Source organism: Corticium candelabrum, chromosome 19 (genome assembly GCF_963422355.1).
Source record: "Corticium candelabrum chromosome 19, ooCorCand1.1, whole genome shotgun sequence".
Lineage (NCBI taxonomy): Eukaryota > Metazoa > Porifera > Homoscleromorpha > Homosclerophorida > Plakinidae > Corticium > Corticium candelabrum.
Window position 1 is genome coordinate 6,177,464 of NC_085103.1, and position 20,400 is coordinate 6,197,863.

Below are 20,400 nucleotides of genomic sequence, written 5' to 3' on the forward strand. Positions count from 1 at the left end.
GCAATACAAATGATGATAATAAGGGAAATAGAAAAACTTGCATTGTCTGCATGTATCACTGAATTTACTTGAGTCAGCAAATGTCTGAGAAATCTGCAGACCAGAAATCGTTCAGAAGTCCATCATCATTATTTCCTCCAAATATGAACATTTCGCTTGCCAAAATGGCTGCTTTGTGGAAGTTTCGTGGGGGAGGCTTGTCATCTCTCTCCATCTTGATTTCTTGCCATTCGCTTTGGTTGAAGTCATATACCCACAGATCATTCATAAATCCAGTGCTTGCTCCACTGTCGTGTCCTCCAAATATGATCATACAATGAGAGTATGTTACTGCTGAATGACCTTTCCGTGGAGGTGGCTGGATGCTGCTTTTATCTGTTTCATTTACCCACATCTTGTTGTTCCAATTGAAACGCCATAATTGAGAAAGACAGTGATCAGAGTCACGTCCTCCAAATATCCACATATCGCCTTCATAAACTATTGTAGAGTGACCCCATATTGCAGGAGCTTGTGTCTCTCCTGTTGACTTAATTTCTGTCCAATGGGCATTTTGAAATGAAAAATGCCACAAATCACTGTAAATGTGTCTCCCTTTATTTCCTCCATAAATCAATAAACCACCAGCCATTGCCACTCCTGCATGCATTTCTCGTGGTTTAGGTTCTGGTGATCCAGTTCTCCAGTGGATTTGAGTCCACACGTCCTTCTCAAATGAATATGCCCACACTTGGCAAATCGGTTTTCCTGACTTGCTTTTTCCAGGATGAACATACAGTAGTTTTTCTCCATGCACAACTGCTACATGCATGTTCATTGGTGGAGGGTAATACAATATGTCTTGCTTTGAGACAGCGATTGTCTGGTGATGTCCTGGATATTCTTCAATTTCCACGTCAACCATTTTGTCTTTTCTATTTGTAGACTGAACTGTTCCATTTATGATAAATCCCATGTGACGAAGTTCAACCGTTTGGTTCTCTTCAAGTCTCCTGTGAGTCGAACCTCCAGATGCAATAGTTCGCTCCCACACTCCATCCTCTCGGTCAAATTGCCACAACACATGACCATATTGAATCCTCCCTATACAATATTAATATTATTACTAATGTAGACTTAAAACATATAAGCATGTCATGAAACGGTGTGTGTGTGTGTGTGTGTGTGTGTGTGTGTGTGTGTGTGTGTGTGTGTGTGTGTGTGTGGTGTGGTGGTGGTGATCTGTTTAGCTAAGGTCCAACCCTCAGGCACGAGTCCATCTAATTCGTGAACAGACTTTAGTAGAGTTCGTGCGCTTCGCGCGCTCTGGTCTGGAAGTTCGAGGCTACTAACCTAGGTCAATTACCCAGTAATTATATGTTTCATAGGGTAGTGTTTACTCAGCTAGCTTAATTAATTAGGTTAACGTAAGGTTAGTGTGAAACCACCCTGTGTGTGTGTGTGTGTGTGTGTGTGTGTGTGTGTGTGTGTGTGTGTGTGTGTGTGTGTGTGTGTGCGCGCGCGCGCACGCAAAATGCAAAAAGGGGCGTGTTTTTAGGTCTGGAAGCAAAGCGTACTGTAAGCGCCCGACACTCTCGTTCAAAAATTTAGACTGCTCTAAGTTCTCTTACCCTTCTCTCCTTGCTTACTGTGCCACTCGATGATTCCTCCGAACAACCACAGCGAGTTCCTGCGAGCTACCAGAGAATGGCCGGTACTTGCTGCAGGCCTGTCTCTATCGTCGTCATCCAGAGAAACTCTTCTAAACAGAAACGAGTTTGTAGCGCGAGAAATCGAAATAATCAAGAGTAAAATGGAGGTCTTCATTGGGACAGGAAAAGGATATCCGGGTTATAACGACAGTAGCCACGTAGACAAGGTGTGCTTCAATTTTTTGATTGGCTACTATTAATAACAATGACGTCGTGGCTATGCTGGCTATTGCACAATAGCATGAAATGTATAAAGACTCGCGTGCCGTACCATCTCGCCAGTCCTCCAGCAGGCAGCCAGCAGCCAGGGCGTAAGGCACACTTACGGTTTCCGGTAGCAGAGCAGCTTGTCCTCACAACCGTTCACCATTTCTAAGTCGGGAGATAACGTCTTTCAATCTTCGTGGTGTGATAAAGTATGGAAATGGAACTCAGCGATTATTGCTTCAACTTTGATCTCTTCAACGACGAAAGTCTCTTCGATGGAGAATGGTCAAGTGGTGCCGTCCACAAGTGTCCATTCCTGTCCCCTGTCAGCGGACAGCATTTTTAACACAGGTATGTAACACGCTGCACATGGGACTTCCCCTCTTTACGTCATTCTAGCAATGTTTGAACTTGCAGGTTCCGCCGACACAGGCTTTCCTTCTAAAGACGAAGCTGTCTCGGCGGATTCCCGACTTGCTAACGGTGACGATTTGTTGGAATTACTAGACGGACTACCGGAATGTGAAACCATCCCTGAGGACAACCATGTCCCTGATGAGACAAATAATACATTTGCTCTTAGGGAACCAACTACCCCTGATCCTACTGACTGGATGTCAGACAGTCTACTGATGGACCTACTCTCTGGCTCGCTGCCTGCTTCAAATACAAAGCCAGTCAACTTTGAGGAAGCTTTTACCAACAGTGCCATCCATCATGACGACTCTCAGGCTGTCCAGTCAGCAAACACTCCTCTAACTCATGGTATAACACAACAACCTGCAGCAGTGGATACTGCAGCTGTGGCTATTGATCATTTGTATTGCTCTTCTGCGCCAAAACAAGCAAAGTTAGAACCTTCTCATACACCAGAAAAGCCAGCTGCACTAACAAAGTACCAAGAACGAAGGAAAAAGAACAATATCTCGTCAAAGAGATCACGCAATTCAAGGAGAGCTCGTGAATGTAATATGTCAGACCAAATTGTTGAATTGGAAAGAGAGAACGAGACTCTAAAGGAAAGTGCTCGCATGTTGGAGCTTGAAATACAAAACATGAAACAACGACTCACCGTTAGGTTGATGGCAACTAATGGACAACACTAACTAATGAACTGTTTGAGCAACTGAAATGTCATAAAATTTGATGGTATGTGTGATACTAGCAGTGTTGTAAAGCAACATTCTATAGTCATTGGCTGTTTGCTACTTGCTCTTCTAGTTGTTTGTAGCTGTGAGTCAGTGATGTGTAAACCTGTACAATAGGAGAATTTGTAAGTAATCAACACTGCAAATACTAGACCAATGACCAAACACAGCATTCATTTACTGTAAAACATTGACATTTAAACATACAATTGAAATTCTGTTTTGTGCAAGAAATTCCTGGGCTACCACAACCTCCGTTTTCACATTCACTAAGAAGTTCTGCAGGTCTCCATGCAAAATTCATGCCTTAAACTAATGAGTAAGGAAAATAACGAACCCTGGTGACGCGGGGTTCTCGTGACTTTGTTCATAATCAATTTTTGAAGGGTTACAGGTTGCCCCTGGGTGACCCGCCTACTTCCGCGGGATGCCCTTGTGTGCGATCTCCGAAACCCAAATTCAAATTATTAAAAAAGGAAGATTCTATTATAGACATGTATAAATCAACATACAGCAGATCCTCAATCTACTCATTACATGTATACTCACTCACCTTGTCAGCATCTTCATTTGGAGCAACAGCAAAACTGTATGGAGCAGCATTCTTCACAACATCCTTGAAAGACATAGAAGCGTGTAGAAGACCGTGTTTAGCTTGATACGCAGCTCCTAGACTTGCAGAATTTTCTGTCTTCAGAGTGTAGACAGGAGCGTTGAAGACGTCACTGAGAACCTGCAATATCTCCTTGTTCGCTGCAGCTCCTCCTGTCGCCAAAACTCGTGAAGAAGGGCCAATATTGTAACCCAAATTTTCAGCATGAACTCGTTTGCCCATAAATTGACCTTCAATTAGAGCTCGAACCTCAACTGATGAGTCAAATGACTCCACCTAAATCCATTAATTAAAGTCTTACTTTCAATCAAGCATACTGCAAACTACACATCATGCAGCTACAAGACCGGTGCAAGTTACAACAATTAACTTGGAATTCTTTTGACATACTTTTTCACCTGCAGCATTGAAACGATGTACGCCAATGGCATGAGGTGTTATTTCCGTGTCATAAAAGTATATTCCAATATTTCCGTTGTTACCACGAGCAGTGGAGCGAAGAGATTCATTGAATGTCTACAAATAAAAAACGTATAAAACTGATTGTTATAGCAATGAAAGCTGAGTGTACAGTGGGTACCTCCCATGAGCCCTTACAACAACTGTCCCTCACTTTTTCTCTTGCAAATGATCCGTTCTTGAAGCTACAATACATCTAGATATAGTCACTGTCAATAGACTATTAAGCTAGGAGAAGAAGAGAGGCAGAGTCCGAAAGAGACAAGACAAGCACATTGATATGTATATCCAAGCCACGGATACTCAAGATGTAATTTACCACAGAAGAGCCATATAGTCTGTTGGATTCACTGGATTAGCAAAGACATGGCCTTCAATAGCTGGACGAGGTTCTTCCAACCAAACAAAGACTGTGTCACTTGTTCCCAAACTCACCTGCACTCACACAATTAACGTGCAACATGAACACATACAGCAGAAGAGTACGACTTAGAAAAACTAATGGACATACAGAGACATCACCTCCCTGAAGACGAAGTCCAGCAAGTGACGCTATAAATAAGCAATGATATAACAACAAATACGCTATCATAAAAATCAGAGAATGACACAGCTAGTGTACCAGGGTTGTCTCCTGTAAATGCAATAATTTGACATTTGGGTTGAAAGCCAAACCGTTTCACATAATATGATGACACATAACCCTTAGTGATAAGAAGAAAAAGCTAGGAACATGATAAACAACAATATGCTGCATGTCAGTTTTTGTCTGTCTGTCTACATGCTTAGAGTTCATCTATCTACAAATTTTTTAGTCCCATGAGATCCAAAAGCCAAGCAGGCTGACTTGACAAACAAACAAACAAACAAATGGCTAGACAACAACGAAAACAAGCAAATAACAGCTTATCCTTCATACAAGAGGCTGAAATGATGGAACCAAGTCACCAAGCTTCTCTCTTAACCCAATGGCACAACACTACAAACACACATTAGATTGTAACAATCTGATCATCATTAAATACGCAAGTCTTACGCAAACGTACGACATTCACAACACACACCAATCCACACCCAACTACCTAACATTGTTCATGTTTACACAGAAGTAATAAAAATTATTGTATTCCTGGCAGATTATTGACTCACATCAAGAGCTTGTTGAGCCCATGTTCTTGCCTTGATGTCCATTAGATTCATTCCTGATCCTAGAGCAGATTATCATCCATTCACCAAATTTAGCTCTTCTATATCATCATGAATGTGTTTATCTTACCATCACTGTAATCAATAGAAGCGTAATCTCCAAGAAACAGAGATGCTCCAAAACTGCTCACAAGTGAAATGCGCTGCACAGACACAAGACACAGACACAGACACACACACACACACACACACACACACACACACACACACACACACACACATTTATTGCACGTACGTACACCACATTATGACATTTGCATATACCTCACACTTTTCATAGTCATCTTGTGCTGTCTTAAAGATCTTGCAAATTTGATTTCCTGTAAATCTCTAAAGATAAGTTCAGTTGATCATGGGTCCATCATGTTTACTGAGCCAACATAAACACAACAGTCGTTATGCCATGTGTCTTAGCCAAGTTAATTGCAGTCAGCATCTTCTTATCAACATTAGTTTCAGTCAAAAGTATTTTCATGACCTTGCAAGTGTAATATAATTCAGCCCAATGCTAAATTTCCAACTTGGTACTGTAACTTCGTATTCGTTTCCACTGTGTTAGCTTATGGTCTGTTTAGCCTTAGAAAATCCTTAAGTAAATTAAATAATAAATATGACTGAAAAAGAGACTCATTCATCACCACCCGCGATTTGGTCGCAAAGAGATTTTAATTAACTCGTGTATAAAATTTGTGTTTTATGTTTCCTGTTAATACACTACATTACAGCACGTGATCGATATAGTGCTTGCCAACTCTGTAGCTGCTTGTACTGTAAGTAACTGAGTGTATACAATGTCATTTGATTCACCTCATATGCTCTTGATCCTGTTAGATCTGCAACAGCCTGTGGGCCACCCAAAGCATCTTCTAGCTGCCTGCATTCAGTTATTGTACTTGAGTCCATCCAAATTGGAGAATTGTTGATAACAAATGAATCCTAACAGATAATCACAATAATCAACTGTATTATTAATTAAAGTAGTTAACTACTAAAAATTAATTACTTGCAGTTGGTCATAAAGTGTCAGACCAGGATTTAATTTATTTGCCAATATTTCTCTTGATCCGTTTTTCCAATAGATGCTACCATGTTGCTACAGACACAAACATTGACACAACTAAACATATTCATGCAACAGCAACAATATTTCTGTTGAAACCTGGCCACTCCCCGAAATGCTTGCTATTTTACTAAAATCTATCCTATCTGCTTTCATTTGATCAAGCAGCAAGTCAGTTGCCTAATTAACCAAAAAGTATATACTCAATCTGAATCATGTTCTTGCTTTTAAACGACATTAAAATTGTCATTACCTTTACCCACATGAGAGTAGGAGCAGTTACTTCATCACCATTCTTATGACAACCACCTGTAGTACTAGAGACAACATGTGCGTACACCTCTTTAATAGCATGTATATATAATTTAGTATATGCCATTTGATATTAACTATATCTTACCCAAATTCCGGCAAGTCTTTTTCAAAGTTTACAGATGTTGAATAAATCTCATGCAGATTATCGTCAACAAGCACGGCCTTGAGCTGTAGCAACACAACAAGTACAATCTTTCCTTATCTTAACTTAATTAAGGCAAACGTTCAAAATTTATTAATTAATTGATTAATTAATTAGCAACAAACGTTGAAGTAATTACTCCTACTACAGTACAACTACGGACCTGCTGAGTGCTGTAATCTAGTCCAAGATAAAGAGGAGTCGCCAACTGACGGTTGTCTTCAGAACGAGACATGATCACGTGAACATACGGGTAACTATATTGTGATTATACGGGGACAGAAATTTGCATAGCTTCATTGATGGCAATAGCCTGGTTATTTAGCGCCCTAGACTTGTAAGCTGCGTCCTATGGATCGCAGGGAAGAGAAGAAATTTCATGTGACTTGAAACGGGATCACATCAGGTTTTCAATAGTAACCGTTCTTACTGAGCAGGAACAATTGGAAGTTACTATCAATGATATGGTGGATGACGTCATCGTGACATCATGTGCAGAGATTTACAAAGCTCTTGTGTGTGGATATTATCAGTGGCTGTCAGACAGCGAGTCAGTTTTAGTTTTTTTGAAAATTGTATTTTCTTACTAAGAACATTTTCATGGCAACAAGAAATTTTCGTAGTAACAAGAATTCAGAAATTTATATTGTAACAAAAATTAGACATTCTTTATGCTAAGGAAGGTCTTAGCAAGTGACTAATGTTGTTAAATAAATTTATTATTATTATTTTTGGATTAAATAAAATAAGTAAAGTTAGTAACACGAACAACTTGATTATTTTGTTGTTAGGTTGTCTGATCATGAGGTTGTCGTCGATGAGATTGGGAAGGATGTGTTTGGGCATCCACCACTCAAGAAATCAGTAGATTGTACGTGTCCCAACTGTGAACGAGTCATTGCTGTATCAAGGTTTGCACCTCATTTGGAGAAGTGCATGGGAATGGGTAGAAACAGCAGTCGACTGGCCAGAAGACGGTAAGAACAGACTAGGAAGATTGGTTTTCTTAATTGAATGACTGTCTCTAGTGTAGATTTACTGTTGTCTGTTTGTTCTTCTCTGGTACAGATCTCTATTTGTGTGTTTGTCTATTCATTTCATTTGCACATGCAGTAGGGTATACGTGCGTTGTATACATGTGTTTGATTTTAATGTGTTAGGGTTCCGTATACAGATAAAGATGCTGCAAGTGGAGAGGATGATGATGGAGATGAGTGGAACATCAGACAAAGTAGCTTTCTATTATAACTTTAGTAAGCAACACAGCGATCTTTTAGTCATGATGTGTTTGCATTACAGATCAAAGGAAGATGAAATCGCAAAAAGTAGGACCTTAACTGTATCATATGAATGTTGAGATATATGCTTGTCTGCTTTACAGGTGGCCAATGGATCTCCTCGTTTAATTAGCCGAACTAAACAATCAAAGACTACACCTTGTGTGTACACTGATTATTTCTAGCTCTCAGTGTCATGGCACAATATTGTTGACTGATGTGTTAGCTCTTCCTCTTCTGGTGTTGTCACCTCGTCAGTCACGAAGTCCGTGTGGTAATTCTAGTCAGAAGAGCAATGATGAGAGGCAACACGCAGACTCTCCAGACAAATGGGCTGTTGAGTTGCTGCCAGGCATTCAACCATTTATGTCATTGCCTGTTGGTATGTTGAATACGAACGTAGAAGGATAATACCATAAGCTGTTTAGTGTGCCTCTGCACAGCATAGAAGATATATGGATTGCTGGATACTTTGTTCACAGTGACTATTTTATTGACAGTTTACAATAAAGTATAGTTAATGGTTTAGCGTTACTAATGCGAACTGATGCATTCCTCAAATCTCAAATGTATAACTAATAAGCATTTTTTGTTGGGAGGCACAAGACTACTATTATAGTTTATATGGTACTCACAAATTATGTTAATTAATTAATTACTTAGCCATTAGTATGATTGGTTGTTCTTGTATCTTCTTTTATAGCAAAGAGAAAGGCAATACTCAGTGAGTCATGTGGAGTGTTAAGTGAGCAAAACAGCAAGATGTGCACCAAGTAATGAGTTGATGCTCTTGATAAATGAATAATTATTATAAAATTAATTGAAATGTGTGATTTTGTATGTTTGCATGTGTCATTACACGTGTGATGTGTATTCTATGGTGTCTTAACATTCTAGTCGACATCCTTGCAGTGACCATACAGATGATGAAAGGAAAGCTGTGTGGATGCAGTTTATTGGTGAATACAAACATACCTTTGTTGACTGTACAACATGTACATATAGCATACTGAACATCTTAGATGAAACGACAAACGAAGTACCAGATTTTCAATCTGTGAGCATTGAGTCTTATGGCGAAGGGTAAGCAGCAACAGTTGGTAGTTTTTGATGATTAGAAGATATTTTTCATGTACAGGTTGAGAGTTCCATTAGAAACAGAATTGGACATAGGTGAGCTGTTAGAATGGTACATCATCAGCATGATGTTTGGTGCTGCATCATTAGTATAATGTTTGACGGAAGCCTGAACTACAGATCGGAAAGCAGGAGGGGTGAAAATGGGTAGGCCATGCAGCCAGCCAGCCAGCCAGGGAGATATGCATGCAGCGTAACAGATGACATACACGTAAAATACAACAGAACTGGCAGGGAGTGAGTGTAACTAATCATTTTCACATTGTGTTGACTTGTACCTTCCAGATGTCATTGATGGCAGTAGAGATTCAAATTCAAATGATGGTCACAGTCCTAGCACAACTACAAGGTTTAATGGAGTAAAATCAGTATTCATATGACCAGCTGTTGCTGATCCATGTTTCTAGTGCCAAATGGAAAGATGAACTTCTCCAGCAAACTAAATGCCCACACAGTTAATATCAATATCTATTAACCAATAACGTTACTGAAACTATACATATTGATTGTACGTGTTTAGTTCCACCAGTACGCATTGTCCCACGGAAAGCAAGCCGGTCAAAGTATTCATCTCGGAAACGAAGTAGACGAAGATAACAGAGACTTCTAATACACAACATTAGAAAGGAATACATTATGGATGTATTGTACTGTACAGTCAGAACAGCTTAGAACAGGGATATAACACTAAGTGTTCTCACTTCAAAATGTTGAAATCATTGTTATAAAAATGCTGACTAGTTGCTATCAACTACTTCATTACCAGCCTGCAGGTGTTACTGCTTTCATCTGGAAAAATACAACAAAATGCATAAGTTATGATCTACCATTACAGTTTGGCCACGACTGACGATTGAAGTCACCTCAAATACAACAACTGACCTCTAATTACTTGCAGCTGGAATGTCATGTCGCTCACAAACGTCTGCACCATCTGAAAGGAAATTGTGTTTAGAACAAGTAGTGGTATGTTCATCGCTGTAGAATATCACTATAATTTCATAGTACACGTATTGTGTATATGTCATGTGCAAAGCATGGATATGGACAAACCATGGATGGGTAATTTGAGGATTACGGGTTAGGGTTATGTACAGGCAATCCATGGATTGTCCCAATCTGTGATTTGTGCACAACATATACATATTACATGCACTCACAAACAAGTTGTACGATGGTACGTCTGTGATGCGTTGGCCTGCCTAATTGAAACACAACAGTTCTGAAGTGACTGATCTCCCAAACCCAGAGCTTAATGAATTAAAAGAAATACATCAAGAAATTACTGTTGAAAGCATGTCCAAGCAAAGAAATTATCATGTGTAATGTAGGGTACTGTAATAAATGGTGATACCTAACATAATTACATTGTCAATGAAGTGTGTTGTGTTCATGCATGCAATCATACATCTACCTCATTGTCAACTGCAACTGGAATTCCTGATGGTCCAACAATTCTACACAAGAATAAATCCATTATGAAATAATGAAGTTGCATGGCATGTATGATGACCTATGAAGAGCAGATATTTGTTCTGATACAATGTTCAACTTTTCTGCAAATTTCCTAAGTAATTCGATAAGAGACAGTGACTCCAGATAGACAGCTTGATACACTACACATAAACAAAAAATACTCACAAACTGTGTAAACATATACTGCATTAACTGTAATGTGTTTGTCATGCAACATTTCATATTGTCCATACACCAGGAAACAACATTCACATGTTGAGACACATATCTCCTTTCCTACCAGTGGCCTTACTTAACTAAGATCAGAAACATACCTTGATCTCCTTCCACTGACACGTAGATGACGCAGCGAGGTCTCATCGCTCTATCAAGACGCCACACTGACATCAATTATCAAACATGAAAATTCAAATTGTCTATATACTCACCTGAGTTGTAAGGCATTGTCTAAACGAATGCCTTCTGCAGGTCCCAGTATCTGTATCATTTCATCACGAGTCAAACGAAGAATATCAGCACCTATCACACATGCATATCTACAATAAGTACATGCTTATCTTTACTGCAATTCAGTTTAATTAATTAATCAACAGTCATTACATACGGTACCTGTAAAATTCCCTAAAACTGCAAGAAAAGGTCCAAAATGATTCGCTTCAAGCCATGACCTCACTTCCTCACGTGTACTTTCAGGAAGAAGCCTCTAAACAACACACTACAATGTCTTGTATTACAACAGAATACACTACCACAAAGAGTATTCACATAAGCAGGCATAGTAATTTGTTAGAACAACAGCCAGTAGGATAGTAATGTTAAACAGTAGTCAATAGGCTAATGAAAGAAAGCAAGCAACCACATTACGCACTAGATGTCTATAGAAAGGTAGAGATGCATAAAACAACTGCGTAATGAAATTACACTAAAATACATGACAAGCCAATGAAGAACACATAAAGAAACGCACTGCATTCTCAAACGCAGCTAAGTTGAGCTTATGATAAAACTCTGGTGTAGTTAGTGATGAGAGACTTGGCCCTCCTCTGAGTTGCGGTTGAGGTGTACTAATAGCACTCGAGCTAAAAATAAATTGTTACTCATGCCATTAATACTTTTACTGCAATGTAACTAGATCACTCTTATACCTTGAAGAGTACGAATCATAAGAGCCGGGTTCTGTCTTTACAACTGCTAGAATATTTGATGACTGTGAAGCAGTGCATGAATCTAATGGTTGCTATAACAACAAGACTAATTGATTTCCCATTTAAATTCATTCATTCAGATTTAGTGATTACTTCTGTAAGAACAGTGAAGTCAAACGAAGGTTGAAATTGACTTGCATCGTGTTGTGAGCGTTTCTCTAATCTCAGGACGTCCATCTTGTTCTTCCTATCTGCTCCCTTGTCCTATAATAATACAAAACAATACTATGCACATGCTGACAACTGAGAGAGTACAAAGTAAGACAATAAAGTTGAGCTATTATGTACACTGCAGAAACAAAAATAGAGAAATGTTGATAACCATCCAAAGTAGAAAAGTGTAGCCTCATTTATACCAGAACCAGTTCTGCATCAAAACCGTATTAAAAACCATTAATTAACTGCACTGTTTACACTTTTCCGCTAAACTGGTTTCTGACAAAACCCAAGAGTCTGTATTTACATATGCGGAATAATGGCATGCACTAGCAGTGAGTGGTCTACTTCACGAAGTGTTTACATCAAAGGGTTGTGATCTTTTACCCCTTTACAAGATACTTTTGTAAAGAGATTTTTGATATTTCGCCTGCACTGCTTCCAGTCTCTTTATATCCCTTGTCAGTCATATTCTGAAGTAATTGCCTCCCAAGAAGGCTTAGTTGAACAGGTTTCAAGTTTGTTGGAGTCAAATCCTTTCTACAGCATTTACACTTGAACTGATTTAGAAGAAACCGACTTGAAGCCGGTTTGAAACTGTTCTAATGCTCTAGTGTAAACGAGACTTGTCAGAACTAGCTCACAAGTATCTCTTTCAAACACTCTCAACTGCACTTCCACGTGCAGCATATAATCATGTGTGCTTCTCACCTTGAATACTTTGACTTGACATCCAGCAGAATGAATGTGATCATCACAAGCATTGAATGTATCAACTTGTAGCCTAAAAGGAACTCCTTTCTCTCCCCCGTGCTTACGTGCTGCAAATTCAGTGCTTAGACAACCAACCTAAACACTGGCATGTCATGGATGCCCATATAGTCAGACGATTCATTGTACCTTAAAGAAAACGCTTGCATCCCTGATGGGTTCCCAAGTGATGACAGCAGCACTTGTCACCATAGGATCACATTCCATGTTTGTAACATTAAAACAACTGGCATAGTCTAAAAACATAAAATGAATGCAAAAATAGCCAGCATGGTGTGTGTGTGTGTGTGTGTGGGGGGGGGGCTTGCATGCACACTCTCACATTTACAGAAAGTTACTGACCTACATCAAGAGCTCTTTCTCCTGGATGGTCATGTCTCCATATGTCCCACTGTTCTCTTTCCGAGCTTTGATATCTTCTCTCATGAAAACAGATCTTCAGCACTGTCTGCTCAAAATCATGAAATATTACAAGTAAACACCAAGAGAAACCACAGACACGTGCACATTGATTACAGCGCATCATTAGTATTATGATTTATCACATTAGCTAGATTGCAAAAATAATAGATATGATGGATAGGAAATACTGATAGTGATGACAACTAGATATGCTGACTACTCAATCCAAGAATATAGAAACTCAATAACAGAGACAAAATTTATTGTGGCAAGAGTTGTTCATATATCTAAAAATCTACAAAGATCCACAAATACTGCAATTTTGATACAGATCAAGGAGTAAGGATAATTCTGGGAGACCAAACTATCTTTCATCATTATATCTATTCTGTACCCCAGTATTCCTTGCTCCTACAACTATAAGTTAATATACTGTATCCCATTCAAAAATAGACAAAGACGAGAGATGAAAAAGAGTGAACAGATTCATGATCAACTAGCAGACTAAAAGAGCAACAGAATAGCTAGAGGGCGAGATGTAAAACATCAAGAAAATACAGAAAGTCAGACAGGAAACAAGACATACAACAAACAAACAAACAAACCGACTAAAAGATGCAAGTCAATTATGACGTTTAGGAAAGGGATAGAAAGAGGGCGATAGTGCCTAGCACAGAGAAAATTAAAAAGAGATAAAGTCATGAACAGAAAAAGGAGTGGATGAACTGATGAACAAACAATTAAAACAAGTGGATGACAGGAGGCAAAAATACCTTCACAACTTGTCCCTCCAGTTGTTGTCTATTTCCGGTCCCTTTCATCTTCAGCTCATAACCTTGACCTACAACCGACAATCAATCACATTACTGCGAATACATGCAATACAACAGAAGAAACGAGACAGACAGAACACAGAGCATCGGAATCCCCGTCATCTAATTAACTAAAATCTCAGTAGTATCAACATTGACACTACGTCTATTACCATAGTGGGAATACGCGCAGGAAAATACACTAAACACTCAAGAAGCACAGCACCTACTCTAGCAGAGCAGATGATGCGCGATATCAGTGAGGCCAGGCCTACTAGCACAACTACACAGCAGTAAAGTACCTCTATTGATGTTTGTGAGCGTCTCCTCTCCTGCTCGTTGGGCTGGCGATGTAGCAGCGCAGAGAATGAACTGCAGACCGGATGAGGGAGACGACAGATCCATAGCGGCTTGGTAGACAGCATCAGACTTGAACATGTCGAGCGAGAGCACGTCGCTGCAAAACAAGAGACGCATCATGTTGTACGACAATGACATTGTAATGCCAAGCTTCCCCAGTTCGTCACATACGAAATAGGTAGATAACATACACTGCACACAACGCGCACGCAATTGCAACGATTGACATCAAACTATGACGTCTTTGCAGATTCTAGTTTGTGCATTTCCAGAAAAATCCAGGTCTAGCGGCGTTTATCCGGTCGCAACTGGCCGGCTGTCGCCTTGTCTAACCTCATGTTGTATGCAGTTGTAGGAGTGTTGACAAGCTCGTTGTTTAGCCCAGCCATGTTTGACAATTCAGCTGCAAGGGTTGCTTCATCCAAATCTTCAAGCGTCCAGCCACTAGCCATAAAAAACTCTGCGTAGGTTAGCGGCTGTCATACGCATGCGCAGTCGTCTGACGGGTGGAGGTTTGTAAAGGAAGTTCCAGATTAGGGGGAGTTGAGTGTATGTGTGTTCGTAGACGATGAATTCGAGCGTTCGCCTTATGCCTATTGATATTCATTACAACAAACTACTAGGTGAGTTAATTAATAAATATAATATAAATATACGTGTGATCACGTGATCATTAGAAGGAATGACAATTAAATTGTAGGGTTTGAAACTGCAAGACACTAAAATAATTAAATATGACGCTTAGTTAATTAATTAGTAACTTTTTGGAAATGAGTTTGTTGGAAATGGCTTTCTCTAAACCAGATGCAGATATCACATACAAGAAATTGTATTGCATGGGTGTGGGAGGAGACTGTTTGCACAAGTACATACTTTAGGTTGATTTCATTATGTCTATTTGCTTTAATTAAAGATTGGTTGATTGATCGACGTCATTGTCAAACTGGATGGCAAGTTGAAGCAAAATCAATTCACGAGAAGTTGAGGGAGGCAACGAAAAGCATGCCTAATGCTCTTGTGGAACATGTCAACAAGTTGCCTGATGTTGAATGTGAGATTACGGTTATGAGTTCATGTAAATAGCTGAAGATATAGGCTACTAGGCTAATGGCAGAGAAATTGATGTACTTTTGTGATGATTTGTTGTAATGCAGATATTACTTATTTTCATTGTTTGGATATTGTTGAATTGCTGAAAGTGTCTGAAGTTGAAACAAAGAACTTTATGGGTCAATATTCATCGCAAGTGATGAAAGTACAAATGGCTGTAAAACACTAACATTTGTTTTTTTATCATTTTGTATTGCAGAATTGGCAAGAAGTCGTTAGACTGTTTGAGAAGGATTCCATTTATCTTCGTGAGTTACAGTGGTAGTGTTCTGCTTTGAAATGGTGAATGTATGTGTTTGTGTTGAAGCTGACTGTGCAAGTTTTTTGATGCGCTACGTTAACTATGAAATTCCGGCAATCAAAAGGCAAATAGGGAAATGTCAACAAACGCAAAGAGTGTGTATTTATAACAGTATTTCATGATTGGCTGTTGTCATTGTTAAATTATTGTCTCACTGCGTAGTTCTCTATTGGTCTGTTCTACTGTTTGATGTTTGTTAATTGTAGAAATGAAAAAGTGTACAAATTGTTTTCAGGAATGTAGTAAGAAGGAGTCCGAGCATGTAGCAAGTGCTACAAACTTCCGGAACAAATATTGTGCAATGTGTCAAGATTTGAAAATTCAGGTTTTGTAACGTCTGTCAATGTCCTAGAAATGATGGGTCGTATATGATTGTTATGTTTGTTATTATCAGGGGGTAGATGTACACAGTGAGCTGAAGATGCTTGTGAGGGAGCTGCCCCCTTTTTACAACACAGTGTGTGAGGCTATTGGGCATTTAGAAAAATGTGTGGAATATTACACATCATTTGTAGGGTTTGTCGCACAAAGGTTAGTGTGCTGCCAGTATAGTACGCTGCAGCTATTGTAGCAGTCACATTGCTGTGCATAATATCCTTATGTCGTCTGTTTATATTTGTGTGCTTGTCTGTCATCTGTTATGCAGTCGGTCGGTATATACTTAAGTGTTTTGGATGCACATGCCATTGTCTTTTATTAATTAATTGTGATTATGCAGTGCTGATCAGCAAAGAATGTTGCCAATGATTTGTCTTATTCAAGAACATGGTAATGCTACAGTTTATCAATATCGCAGTGGTACTGCTCCAGACAAGGTGACGGTATATGACTTGATGTTGATTATGAAATGAACAAGCAATGCAATGTCACATTTACAATATATTCTGCAGGTTATTGTTGATGTGAAAGAAGAAGTTGGTCCAGACAAAGAAGATTTGGAATTTCAAGTAAAGATTGGTGTAAATTCTACATTGCTGTTTGTCATTTTGTTTTTGCTGCTAGTCTTGAGGATGCCATTACGTTGTGTATTAGTCAGTGATGCTTGTCCATATTTAACTAGCATGATCATTTCAGTTGAGTAGTTTGCCTGTATATCTGTCTATTTCTTCTGTATTGCATCTTACAGACTGAGGAACCTGACTTTTCTAACATACAAATAATACAATCAACTGTGTAGGTTGATTGGAGAGGTGGCACAAACCCTTCTGATGGTAGTCTACCCTCTTCTGGCATGGATTCCAGTGTGGCAGCACGTGCAACTACAAGTGACACCGTGACTGATGAAATAGATTTTAGAGAGACCGAAGATGCTATTGACATTGACTGGGGAACAACTGGAGATATCGAACAGCAAGACATTGAAATCACAGTTGAAAGTACTGGACATGAAGGTTGTGCTGATAGCTTGAATGCTTGCACAGATTGGTGAATGTTGAGTGTTGGTATTAAGAGGGAGTCATAGTGAGTGGTGAGGAAGCAGAGACAGTCTTGAGCAACACACAGACAAGAAATGAGTTGATTGATGAACTACTAGAGGTATGGTATTATGCGTGTAAATTGTTACTTGTAAACGTGTCCTAATCTACCATATGGCGTGTAAGTGATGCTGTTACGATTATTGGAATTCGTGTGACAGTGCACACCCATGTTCTCACTAGACAAAAATATGCAACCACACACACACACATACACACACACACACACACACACACACACACACACACACACACACACACACACACACATTGTGTCTGTGTTGTCTGACAGTTGGTTGTTGTGTGCAGTTGGAATCTTTCTTTGCACAGCGACTAGTAGAACTGAAGAGTGAGCCTGACATTGTGTCTGTCAATCAGGTATTTTGTTTCTGCTATAGTTTATGGTTAAATTAGAACAGCTAATGGTTGCTTGTGCAGTTCCAATCAGCTCCTCAGCTACTCCAAATGCAGTCACAGAAATTAATTTCTGACATGCAGTCTCATGTAACACACTTGCTTATGGAGCTCACATCACAACGGATGCATCATCTCTTCATGATCAAACGATCACCACGGTAAACAAACACTGCATGGTTGCTATGGACAGTAGAAGTTTGTAATGCCAAATGCTCATGATGGCCATGCATAAGAAGTACACTAACCACATCCATGGTTACCTAGCTCTCTCATTAGTCTGTCATGCTATATGATGTGGTGTCTGTTGGAAAAATTTACATGACATGGCCTAAATAACTCCAGCAACACATCTGGTGATAAGTCTTAACACTTTCGATGTGCGTAGGTATGTGGAACGATTAGCTGACTCCCTTCAGCAACAATTGCACCTTGCTGATAAAATGGAACGTGCCGCTCTCAGTGCTCAAGAAAGAAGATCCACTGCTTTACAACAGCAGAGGGAGATGGAGCCGCAATTGGAGAAACTTGTAGAAAGAACTAAGCAACTACAAGAGCAAGTAAGAACAGGACATCACTTGTTGTCGGGCAAATTCTTAATGTGCTGTCTTTTGGCCACTATGCAGGTGTCTCAGTCTATTTCCAAACGATACGACAATCGTATTGTTAATATCATGGGGGAAATCAACAGCATATAACAGAACACCTGACAGTCTGCCGATTGCCAATAATACATTGCTATTTACATAAAGTCTGAGAGTAATAAAAGTAAATGGTCTTTTCTATTCTTCAACTTCTGCGACTTCTTGTTCATTAACAATGAGAGAGTGGACGATGCCCTCACGTCGGTTTCCTGAGCTTACGGCTGCTATGTAGCAAGCCACGCCATCTACAGTGAAATGGGTTTCTGTTCCATCATCAACAAATTCACCCTAAAGATAGAGAGTTGGATTTGAACCATGATTGATTAAGAGCAGCTTACAGTCATAATTTAGTAGCTGACTCATAATTATCACGGACTACTAATTTGTGGTGTGTGTTTGTCTGTTTGTCTATTTGTGTGTGTGTGTGTGTGTGTGTGTGTGTGTGTGTGTGTGTGTGTGTGCGTGTGTGCGCGCGCGCGTGGGCATGTGCAGTAAACAGTGAACCGCTAATTGTCTTCACTCACTGCGGTTTCTACTTTCTCCCCGTCCACATATACATCCATGGTGTCTTTTTCTGCACAGAGCAAGAAACACATTGAACACAAAATTAAATTTACAATGTATCTTATTAATTAAAACATCAGCGTGTCAGCCATAATATTACCGATCATTACATACAACAAAGACAGTCAAACAGCTGATTTGCACATTATGCATACCACAATAATATAATAGAAATAATTGTTAGAGTAAGCATAACAAATGACCTGTTCAGGAGTTGTTGGGAAGTAGTCATTACAGAATAACCGAATTAATTAAATTACAGAGGCATTTACTCATCAAATTTGCTTAATTAATTAACTTTATGTGCCGAATTGCCATCATGTACCTCTATCATGCACATTCACTCATTTGAGGTACTACTTTCACTTACCAGTGGTACGTGTACACCACAAATCAGCAAGTCTGTAAATTGATACAAATGACTTTGGTTTTCAAATTGACAATCATATTGAAACAGAGTTAGAAGAGGAATCGTGATAATATAAACAAAATACTAGACAGCACTAATGTGACTATGCTCACTCAATAAACTGATGAGACCGCAATACAAGTCAATTATTTCTTGTCAAATGCTGCATGAGAGTAAACACTAAACATTTCACTCAACTTTGAACACATGATTGAGATCTTCCTCACTGTCTTAATTTGCAACACATGCTGGTTGTCGCTCACCACATTACACTGATATAATTACACCCCTTTCGTCTTCTGTCTTCTACCAATCCTAAATAATTAATTGTTTATCTATTGTCAGCTCATAGCATGCTATCATATATTTGAGCTAGTCTGTTAACTAGCTAAACAAGGAGCACGTTTGATTGGTCTCTTCCAGAAGAGGCTCCATGCGCACGCCTCTCTTCCAACTTCTACTGTATAGCTCTGCCGCTATGGTTGGAAAAGCCAACTCTACCAACTCTGCTGCGGGTTGGAAGAGCATGCCCCTCTTCCAGCCCGGAAGAGGCTCGACGGGCCTCAGTTCTCTGAGAAATGTACTGATTTATAAAATTCTCGTTTTGCAATGACTTCCAAACGTATTTATGTCAACTGACCCAATACAACTCGATGATAATTGCCCTTAACAGTTGGTATCCATGTTTTGCACGACTTTCTTCTTTGCTCAATGAATTTCTCTAATGACTTTCCTCCAATTTCCAACCAATATTCATAAGACATGCCCTTCGGATCAATGTGAATGCACGCCTTTGTGCCGCTCACATCAAATCTTTCTTTGCCAACGAGTTGAAACATCCAGTTTTTACGTACAATCACTTCTCCATCCACAACAACTACTCGCTTCCCTGACGTAGTTCCATGTCGGAACTGCACTCTGTGATGACCATCTGACAAAGAAAACGTCCACTCTGCCGAGAAATCTCCTGGATCTGCCATGAATATGGGCACGTGACGAGGCGTTGAGAATGCGTAGAGAGTAGCAAATCGACCTATAGGATGGAC

The 20,400-nt window shown here is 39.5% G+C and overlaps 7 protein-coding genes and 1 non-coding gene across 10 annotated transcripts; 4 read left to right on the forward strand and 4 right to left on the reverse strand.

The window, feature by feature from the left end:
* Positions 1-66: 66 nt before the first annotated feature.
* LOC134194698 (uncharacterized) lies at positions 67-1,824 on the reverse strand. Its single transcript, XM_062663640.1, has 2 exons — positions 1,611-1,824; positions 67-1,083 (listed from the first exon to the last, which is right to left on the reverse strand). Exons 1-2 carry the CDS (start codon positions 1,804-1,806, stop codon positions 74-76), a joined length of 1,206 nt encoding a protein of 401 aa, XP_062519624.1. The 5' UTR covers positions 1,807-1,824; the 3' UTR covers positions 67-73.
* A 137-nt stretch (positions 1,825-1,961) lies between these two features.
* On the forward strand, positions 1,962-3,199 carry LOC134195235 (hepatic leukemia factor-like). Its single transcript, XM_062664236.1, has 2 exons — positions 1,962-2,249; positions 2,316-3,199. The coding sequence occupies exons 1-2, from the start codon at positions 2,174-2,176 to the stop codon at positions 3,002-3,004; spliced, it is 765 nt and encodes a 254-aa protein (XP_062520220.1). The 5' UTR covers positions 1,962-2,173; the 3' UTR covers positions 3,005-3,199.
* On the reverse strand, positions 2,910-7,092 carry LOC134195234 (xylulose kinase-like). 2 transcript variants are annotated; one of them, XM_062664234.1, is made up of 17 exons: positions 7,005-7,092; positions 6,785-6,867; positions 6,638-6,701; positions 6,484-6,564; positions 6,328-6,417; positions 6,132-6,260; positions 5,589-5,654; positions 5,395-5,467; positions 5,268-5,326; positions 5,038-5,097; positions 4,741-4,843; positions 4,630-4,670; positions 4,438-4,553; positions 4,240-4,303; positions 4,050-4,175; positions 3,600-3,935; positions 2,910-3,152 (listed from the first exon to the last, which is right to left on the reverse strand). In XM_062664234.1, the coding sequence occupies exons 1-17, from the start codon at positions 7,074-7,076 to the stop codon at positions 3,090-3,092; spliced, it is 1,626 nt and encodes a 541-aa protein (XP_062520218.1). In that variant the 5' UTR covers positions 7,077-7,092; the 3' UTR covers positions 2,910-3,089. The 2 variants fall into 2 exon arrangements, with proteins under 2 accessions (XP_062520218.1, XP_062520219.1); XM_062664235.1 differs by having other exon boundaries at positions 4,741-4,822; positions 7,005-7,078.
* LOC134195289 (U12 minor spliceosomal RNA) lies at positions 3,349-3,501 on the forward strand. The gene has a single exon (XR_009972355.1). It is a non-coding gene; the product is annotated as a U12 minor spliceosomal RNA (small nuclear RNA).
* A 23-nt stretch (positions 7,093-7,115) lies between the features above and the next one.
* Positions 7,116-9,918, forward strand: LOC134195243 (ataxin-7-like protein 3). Its single transcript, XM_062664245.1, has 14 exons — positions 7,116-7,222; positions 7,279-7,391; positions 7,633-7,818; positions 8,002-8,072; positions 8,141-8,166; positions 8,223-8,280; positions 8,345-8,500; positions 8,822-8,891; positions 9,016-9,077; positions 9,141-9,201; positions 9,257-9,291; positions 9,541-9,604; positions 9,663-9,709; positions 9,776-9,918. The coding sequence occupies exons 1-14, from the start codon at positions 7,193-7,195 to the stop codon at positions 9,850-9,852; spliced, it is 1,056 nt and encodes a 351-aa protein (XP_062520229.1). The 5' UTR covers positions 7,116-7,192; the 3' UTR covers positions 9,853-9,918.
* Positions 9,706-15,018, reverse strand: LOC134195238 (transcription factor CP2-like). 2 transcript variants are annotated; one of them, XR_009972350.1, is made up of 17 exons: positions 14,771-15,018; positions 14,380-14,534; positions 14,039-14,106; positions 13,206-13,311; positions 12,993-13,099; positions 12,804-12,941; positions 12,030-12,140; positions 11,877-11,968; positions 11,699-11,810; positions 11,341-11,434; positions 11,160-11,250; positions 11,046-11,095; positions 10,769-10,871; positions 10,670-10,712; positions 10,138-10,189; positions 9,957-10,044; positions 9,706-9,861 (listed from the first exon to the last, which is right to left on the reverse strand). XR_009972350.1 is itself a non-coding variant. In XM_062664240.1 (16 exons), exons 1-16 carry the CDS (start codon positions 14,887-14,889, stop codon positions 10,007-10,009), a joined length of 1,479 nt encoding a protein of 492 aa, XP_062520224.1. In that variant the 5' UTR covers positions 14,890-15,018; the 3' UTR covers positions 9,706-10,006. The 2 variants fall into 2 exon arrangements, 1 of the variants encoding a protein (XP_062520224.1); XM_062664240.1 differs by having other exon boundaries at positions 9,706-10,044.
* Positions 14,932-18,530, forward strand: LOC134195237 (CDK5 regulatory subunit-associated protein 3-like). The gene is made up of 15 exons (XM_062664239.1): positions 14,932-15,060; positions 15,351-15,488; positions 15,592-15,692; positions 15,747-15,795; positions 15,855-15,943; positions 16,084-16,173; positions 16,243-16,379; positions 16,567-16,663; positions 16,739-16,795; positions 17,026-17,239; positions 17,299-17,384; positions 17,633-17,701; positions 17,762-17,898; positions 18,126-18,297; positions 18,364-18,530. The coding sequence occupies exons 1-15, from the start codon at positions 15,006-15,008 to the stop codon at positions 18,433-18,435; spliced, it is 1,563 nt and encodes a 520-aa protein (XP_062520223.1). The 5' UTR covers positions 14,932-15,005; the 3' UTR covers positions 18,436-18,530.
* LOC134195245 (fas apoptotic inhibitory molecule 1-like) lies at positions 18,375-20,376 on the reverse strand. The gene is made up of 3 exons (XM_062664250.1): positions 19,995-20,376; positions 18,906-18,955; positions 18,375-18,669 (listed from the first exon to the last, which is right to left on the reverse strand). Exons 1-3 carry the CDS (start codon positions 20,332-20,334, stop codon positions 18,520-18,522), a joined length of 540 nt encoding a protein of 179 aa, XP_062520234.1. The 5' UTR covers positions 20,335-20,376; the 3' UTR covers positions 18,375-18,519.
* Positions 20,377-20,400: the final 24 nt, after the last annotated feature.